Genomic DNA, 8,189 nt, shown 5'->3' on the forward strand with positions numbered 1-8,189 from the left:
AAAGATGGTTAAAACCAGGGGTGTCAAAACTGTGGCCTGTGGGCCAAATGTGGCCCATGGCCAGTTTTCTATTGGCCTGCATCAAACTTTTATAATTCAATGAAATATGGCCCTTATAAGAGCATGGAGCTTGTACTTGACTTTTTAGAGTAAACACCAGTAGGTACTGCTGTGTTAGTTCTATAAACAAACATTTTGACAAGAAGGATTTGTTGGCATAGTTATTTCTAAGTTGAGACAACAAGGTTAATGGTTAACATATATGCAAGCAAAACAAGGGAAACCTTGATTGATGAAATCCTGGTGAATGAAAACAAAAGTATTACAGCAGTCAGTAGCTGTGCTCCTTTGCTCTGTTATCTGCTCTGTCCCAAGGCCCAATCTATAAAGCATATTATCCTAATTATCCTCAATACCCAGTGTTTCTGACACGTTTGGCACCTTCGTGCAGTTTGCTCTTTTTTTTAGGTGAACTGTCAGTGTCCACCATCCCTGCTGCATGGAGCATCATTCTTCTCTTGACCAGAGGTGGAGCTAGTGGCAGCCACGGCCAACCAGGGTCACCTTGGAACCTGATTAGCAGGCCAAAATCCTTATTTATGATAAACTGTTTCTTTAGACAGCAACTAATGTGGCTATTACTGTTCTTCAATCCTGTTCAATTGCTGGGCACATCAGATTGGTTTTACTAAATTCAAAACACTACAGGTGAGCTGTATCAAAGTGGACTGGTCAGCCTAATATTTCTTTTTTTTTTTTCAGTGGAAAAAAGTTTGGACACCCCTGGTAAAAACATGTAACATTCACAGATGTGCACACTCACTAGGCTTTTCCCAACACTGGCATAAGAACAACAAAGAAGAACACAGAAGCCTACAAACCATAGCATTATTCCATACAGTAAAAGTTAAAGTTAGTCAAGTTTTTACATGACTTTCATTTCAGCATAAATCTCACCTTAAAGACTACAGCTTTTATTCTAAATTAAACACATCTGAATATTTGCTTTCACAATAAAGGATAGACTATACCATTTGAAATTACTTTAAATTTTTGCATGTTTTTGGAAGTCATCTCACAACCTCCCTATACTTGTGACCCCCAGGGCTCCTGACCCCACTCTAGTAACCTTTAATATGTAACACCTTAGAGCCACAGTATATAGAATAGATAAATAAGAGTTTCAACAGCCAAAATAATTCAAAACAATCAGAGCAACACATTCTTTGCCTTGCTTTTTTGCAGGCAAATTCATTGTAGTCATCCCCAGATAACAAATAGACTATCAGTACATGTTCATATTAGTATAATAAATAAAACAAATACGATTTGAAAATATTAGCTAATTTAATTGCAGCACTGCAGGGAAAAACACAGAGCATCTTCTCTGACAGGCGCCCCACAGCTCATGCTCTTCAGGTGGAGGATCTCTAAAGCCTGAGACCCTGCAAGCCTGAGAGGATCTCTACTCACTCAGCCAACTGCTGCAACATCTTTCAGCCCCAGCCAGTCTCATGTTCAGCAAATACTGCATTCATAGCACATATATTTGGCTAATTTGTGGTAAAAAAAAAAAAAAAAAAAAAAAAAAAAGGAATTACACTTCATGACATGACTTGAAAAATGAAGGCCTGAGTTGATGGTAATGGGAAACACAGCTGGTAATGCTGCAAGCAAAACTGACTTGTTTCGTCTTCAGATGGGATGAAGTCTTAAATTTGATGTAATGTGTGATTACGACAATCTTCACAAGACGGCTAACCCTGCACACCTGCACTGCCAGATAATTCTTAATAAGTGATGGCAAGCATTCTGGTTTGTGTCTGCATGAGCATATTTTATCTGTGTTTGTGTATTCTTTTAAAATATTGACTTTTAAAATACATGGAACATTAAATACTGCAAAATTTACCAAATAGAAATAAACATATACATGAATTAGTATTTATCATGGTATATTTAAGTGAGATTTTGTAAAAGGTTATTTATTTATTTATTGGTATATTTGCACATGGGATATACAATTATTTGTGACACTGATACGTCTTTCACAGGGAAAGATTTCAGTGAAGAATGTGCTGGTGAGGCAGGAGACCCAAAGGGGTTACAACTAAACTTCACTGTATTAGAATTAGACTCTGCAACAAAGAACATAATCAAAAACACATGGTGATGTACTCTACACATATACTGAGTATTATAAAATTCCTTGAAACTTCTTTTGATTTTCAGAGCAGTGCATTAAAGACAATAGAAATAGAAAAACTGTTACTTATCAATATGGACCTTCTAAGTGCAATTGAACTTGCATTTGGCTTCAATTTTAAAACTCAAGTATTACTCTCTACTGACCTGCCACTTCAGACAGTGTTGGTTTAAAAATAATAATCTTTTCATAATAAGAACCACCAATATTAGCTACTTAAAAAGATGTAGGCCTATTATTAATCAACCACACTAATGATGTTTTTAAGTTCTTTTATTTATGTTTAAAATATATACAAAAATAATGAAGGTGGTGTTAAGGTGTTGCAGCTAACCTAAATCAAACAAATCTCAAGGTCTAATTGATTTGAAGTGGCTGTTTGTGTCATCATTGCCTCAGCTGCACTTCATTCATGAGTTTATATCCAGCCCACGTCTCCGGTTAGACCATACAGTAAACCGGTCCCAGGTCGGTGATAATGTGTAATGATTAGTAATCAGTGTAAGAATGATAGCAGGCCAATAGAAATTTACAAAAGTTCCCCCAGATAAACCAATGGTGTGGCCACATTGTTACAGGGAGCAGCGAATCCCCTGCGGATCTGATGCAACAGGGCTGCAACTAAAGTTACACCTTCGAACTGCAACAGCGTATCCTTCCGCTACGACACTACGGAAACTAGTGCCAACTCGAGCGTCTGTTGAATCTGATCACTCCTCAATCCTCCACGCTTGTTTCTTTTTTAATAAAGTGGTCGTGTGCTTTATCAACAAGGATATCATTTTAAAAATTGTCTTTAATGTGTTTCCTCTCACTGCATCTTGAACATACTTTAGTTTAAGTTTAGATAATTTGTTTAATACTAAACAATTTCTGTAACATATCTAAGAAGCAGAGATGCTTCTCACATGTGAAAAGTTAGTTTATACGTTTTTCTTTTCTCATCTCTTATGTTTAAAATACATTATAAAGCAAACACATTTAACAGAGGGAAAGCCGTTAAAAAGCAGCGTTTTACGTGCACAGCCACTTTACGGTATTAAATGAAGTCATTGCAGTAAAGTAAATGAGAAGAGGACATGTTGAATGGGTATCTGCAGGCTGAACACACTCTCGGTGGTCTCTGGATAACGGGAAAGTCCCCAGGTTCATGACGTAACGGCCGGTTGAACTCTGTAAACCGCGGAGTGATCTCGTCTGCTGTGATCCGGCCGGGGCATTAGGAGTTGCAGAAGTAGCGGACTTAAAAAGTTTCTGTCTGCTAGTCTGTTCGTCGTGAAATAGCACTTCATGAAGAGTCCCTGACTGCCAAAAGGGGAAAATATGGCTTTTTAAATCTCTGACTGCCTCCGTCTTCACCGTAAAGCTTCGTGTGCTTTGCTTCAGCGGCGCACTTTTCCAAGACTATCCAGAAACTATGGGGTGAGTAGAGCTGCTGTGTACCGTTAGGTGAACTATGTGGGGACATGGGAAAGTTTAATGATTATTTTAACTTAAAACCAAACAGCTTAGACAATATTTAAATGGTCTTACGGTTTAATTATACTGCTTTAACTGCAAATTTACGTAAGTTGCGCTTCTGTGTTATCCATTACTGAACTCTATTTATAGAAACCATGTCATACATTACTTTTAATGCGTCATATACAGTTTGATTTACCACTTTCAGTTTCTAAACAAAGTTTTAAGTGCAGAAAAAATGTTTTTAACACTTTTGTTCTCTTTAATAACAGTTTTCCAAGTGTCTTTCATTGTTTTAAATTATGTTTAAAGTAATGCCTTCATTTTTTGAATGATGTGTTTTTTCCATGGTTTATTGCTTGAAAAAAACAGTTATTGTGTTCTTATTAATTTATGATGACATAAATCAATTGATGCCTCACTTTATGAAGTGACAAGTTATTAGAAATGTAATTTTTGAATTTGTTAAACTTTAAAATAAATTTTAAATTTTAATATATTTTGAAATGAAATATTTATGAAAGAGAATAGATAAATATAAATTTTACAGTCAAATTTGAAAAGAAAAAACATTGTTAAAGCATGTTAATAGAGTCAAGACTTTTAGGCCACTAAAAAAAAAAACATTATTTAAATATACTTTTTTTCCGCAGGTCTTCAACTCTTTCATCCAACCTGTGCACCATTTGTGCTTTTGAACAATTTAATCGGAGCAGACGACACGATGGCGGCATCGATCCTTCGCAGGAATATTCCTCCCATTTCCACAGGCGAGCTCGGCGCTCCCCTTCTCCGACAGGCTAGCAGCGGCCAATCACGGCCAAGGACAGGGGCGGAGCCAGCAGAGAGGCAGCACTTAATTGGTGAGTTTTGCCAAGACGCTTTTTTATTTTTCCACATCCCGAGGTCGGAGCCGCAGTGCAGCACGGGGCTAATGTCGTACAGTGAGTACAGCTAAGTGGATATTTATCGAATGCAGACGATGCTGTTCAATCATTTTCAGATGATCGGTTAGTTGTTCACTTGGATTTGTCGGATGTTTTGCTTGCTTTTTAGCGTTTTTTTTTTTTTTCAACATTTATCTTCTCTCTGACTTGCGTGATTTATTTTTTTCCTGAATTTCAAATTTTTATTTGTATTTTTTATAGGAAAAGCTGAATGAAAAAAAGGGATTGCTTAACTGAATATATGATGATTATTTTTAATTTTCTTAGGTGATGGTCATTCAGATTGGATGACGGAAAAAGTTGATTTGTCTTCATTTGTGTCGACGACCGAGTCCTCTCCCAGCTCATCCCTTCCACCCTCGCCGTTAGAACAAGATGTCAAGGTGCCCTCGGATCTGGAGGTCATGACCTCTCTACTGCAGGAGGAGCTGGCTCAGCTGGAGGACTACTTCCGCTCCGAGTCCACATCCGCCACAAACAAGTGCGAGAAATCCTCAAAATGTGACAAGGGTGCTCAAGGCATGGGCTCCCAGTCTTATTATCAGTTACCCTATGGCTCGTATGGGACCAGCCAATCAGAAACAAGCCCTGTGGTTGTTACCTTGGCAACAGGGGAACTGGACCTGGCCAGCTTCTGTGGCGGTCCCATCGGCAGATCCAAAATAGCGCGACCTGCTCCATACAACTACCACCACCGCTACCACCATCACAACAATGGGCGAAGAATCCTCAGCGAGGCGGTGAAAGTCAGTGAAGAAGTTGGACTGGATTCGTGGGGCTCCAGGGGAAGTTACTCAGGAAGCACAGAGCTGTCTGTGAACCACTACTCCACGCTGAAGACCGTGAGCAAGAGCAGCCTTGGCGGCGTCAAGAAGGTGAGAGAATGTGCTTTATCGTTGAAGGAAGAGGAGAGTTATTGTTTCTCAGAAGGAATGTTTTGCAGCGAAGAGATTGCTCGAGGTTTTTGTCTGGGTGGCTCGTACGACAGCCACCACAAGCGAGAGGGACAGTTGATGCACAACGTGAAGGTCAATGTAAGTTACGACAGCACGGGGCTGGAGGTCCTGCACTGCAGCAAAGATGGAGGACTTTCTGGGGGTATTCCCCAAGAGACAATGGTGGCCGGTGATGGCTACTTCCACCAGTCGATGGCCGGCTCGGATCCTTACCATAGCTTTATTGGAGACCTCGATCAGCCGACACAAGCACAGGCTGTAGAGCCCCAACATGGCCACTACCTCTATCCAGAATGCCTTGCAGACCAGAGTTACGAATGTCTGTCCAGAGGGGAGGCAGAGGGGACACTTCTAGGTGCCCCTATCCACCGCCCCACCCAGAGGCTAAAGGACGAGCACTGCTCCGTCAAACCGGCTCTGGTGATGGGTGCCTCTCTAGAAACCGGCTCTGGAGAGAGAAAGCAGAAGAAGAGAGACCAGAACAAAACTGCTGCTCACAGGTAAACAGTGAACTTTTATTATTATTTGACATTATCATTATTATTATTGTTATTTCCTCCTTTTTTAAACATGCATTTTCTTTCATCAACATGCAAAAAAAATCTGTTTTATGGTCAGAAATGTGGCATACAAATCTGGGTTATCACTATAAAAAATATTAAGAATTGCAGCCAAGAAAGGTTGTTTTTTTAAATCTTTAAATTGTAAGGAATAATACTGAATCCTATCCTTGATTTCAGACTTGTCAGTGAGCTCATATTTAGCTTTTTAACATAACCAGTGCTGGAGTGTTACATAAAGCAGCCCCCCCAGTGCTTTAAATGTCCTGCAGAGTGTAGGAGGGAAGTGGAAAGTCCCTCACTGCCTGCCAAATTCAGCCCCACCTAGTCTCTATATGTCAGTGTCTTTTCTGTATTCTCATCCAATGGTGTAAAAACAGCAAAATTGAAGGAAATAAAAAGTCAGAAAAATTTAAAATGAATCAGAGATGCAGGCGTTGAAATAAACATGTAATCTCATGGGAGGGATGTGTGATTCATGTGAGTAATCCACCCAATGTAGCTCATAGGTCACCCTCGCTTTGACTTAATGAAGATGCAAGGCAGTGAAAATCTGCAAACCTGAACCAAACCCGCTCCTTTTTTATCACAGGTACAGGCTGCGTAAGAGGGCGGAGCTGGACTCTCTGGAGGAGGAGCTGCACGGCCTCGAGGGACAGAACCGGGAGCTTCGTGACAAGGCGGAGTCGGTGGAGCGAGAAATCCAGTACGTCAAAGATTTACTGATTGAGGTGTACAAGGCTCGCAGTCAGCGGCTCAAACAGGACGGCAGTGCCTAACAAAAGAAACAAAAAATGCCCACCTCCAAAACTGAGAGCACCAAGAGAAACATCAAGTCAAGAACACCATCTGGTTTTTGTCTTGCGAAAATGAAATGGTAGTTGCATGATTTTGGTAGTTCTTTTCTAAAAAAAAACAGAAAATATATAAATTCCAAGAGGATGACCGAACAAAAACAAACCTTTCCTCCTGATCAAAAACAATGGTGACTAAACTCTAACCAGCCTTAGCGAGGTGGCTTCCAGAGGAGATGCTGAACTTGTCCGTGACCACTGTGATCCGAACTGCACTCACAGCCTTGTGATGACTGCGCTTGCGACGATTGATCGTTTACAAAATGCTCTTTGAATTAGTAGTAGTGATTGAATTTTTGCTTGTGGTTTTTGTGACACACACACTTCGGCAGCATTGAGGCAGATCCATCACTAAATATATATTTTATTTTGTATTTTATTTTTACTTAATATATTCATTTATTATCATTTTGCTTAAAACAATCAAATAAAGGGATTGCTGGAAAAAAGTGTGTAACATGCTCTATGAGATATTCATTATCAGACACATTTAAAGATTTGTATTGCTAAAAATGTTGAGTATTTACACTTCTTTACCCCCACTGAGATACCCAATGCATGTTTGATTTTGGAAAAAGCATGTGCGAGTGTTATTTGAAGGCAATATTCTGTTAAATGCATGGCTTCAAGATTTCCACCGAGTTATTCTTCTCATCAGCCGGCGGCCTTTCTTCCCCCTTGTCGCCGGTGAGACTCATGCTCAGGATTTGGTTTTCTTCTCTGACAAACAGAAACATTGCTTCTTTTCTTCCTCTTCTCTCTCGGCTGTATTTTTGCGATCAAACAATCACCTGTTGACACAACAATAAATCGTTGTTGGGTAACGGTACGACTTCATGGCAATTTTGTTTTCAACTGATCAATTGATGTATCTGAAATTCAGGTTATTTTGGGAATGGATGTCAATGTCAGGAAATTCTACGTCAGGTAAATTACAGCCAAATAAAACACTAATGTAGAATCATTCATCTCTGCCTTTTGGACTGTTTTTCACTGCATGGTTCCCTTTTGAAAAAGCCTTTTGCACCGAATTTCATGAGCTGCCGTCAGAGCAGCACACCCGCAGAATAAGAAGAGGCTGGGATTAAGAGATAAAGAGGGATGAAGAATCTGCCCCTCCTTTCTTTTCTGCGCCCAACCCCGTAACTGCTCCATCGTCCAGCCCAATTTTTTGGCTGCAATGCAGTCAAGAGTCCGGAGTTATT

General features: G+C 39.9%; 1 protein-coding gene across 1 annotated transcript; it reads left to right on the forward strand.

The window, feature by feature from the left end:
• Positions 1-3,404: 3,404 nt before the first annotated feature.
• atf5b (activating transcription factor 5b) lies at positions 3,405-7,952 on the forward strand. Its single transcript, XM_041809219.1, has 4 exons — positions 3,405-3,628; positions 4,321-4,530; positions 4,882-6,070; positions 6,723-7,952. Exons 2-4 carry the CDS (start codon positions 4,392-4,394, stop codon positions 6,907-6,909), a joined length of 1,515 nt encoding a protein of 504 aa, XP_041665153.1. The 5' UTR covers positions 3,405-3,628; positions 4,321-4,391; the 3' UTR covers positions 6,910-7,952.
• Positions 7,953-8,189: the final 237 nt, after the last annotated feature.

The sequence above is a fragment of the Cheilinus undulatus genome, linkage group 2 (genome assembly GCF_018320785.1).
Source record: "Cheilinus undulatus linkage group 2, ASM1832078v1, whole genome shotgun sequence".
In the NCBI taxonomy this organism is placed as follows: Eukaryota; Metazoa; Chordata; class Actinopteri; order Labriformes; family Labridae; genus Cheilinus; species Cheilinus undulatus.

What these genes read in the sequence shown, in the direction of transcription:
- atf5b (XM_041809219.1), top strand. Translation starts at nt 4,392, where the DNA reads ATGGCGGCATCGATCCTTCGCAGGAATATTCCTCCCATTTCCACAGGC. An exon ending in AGAGAGGCAGCACTTAATTG is followed by an intron (nt 4,531 to 4,881) that starts GTGAGTTTTGCC and finishes TAATTTTCTTAG; the next exon opens with GTGATGGTCATTCAGATTGG. An exon ending in AACAAAACTGCTGCTCACAG is followed by an intron (nt 6,071 to 6,722) that starts GTAAACAGTGAA and finishes TTTTTATCACAG; the next exon opens with GTACAGGCTGCGTAAGAGGG.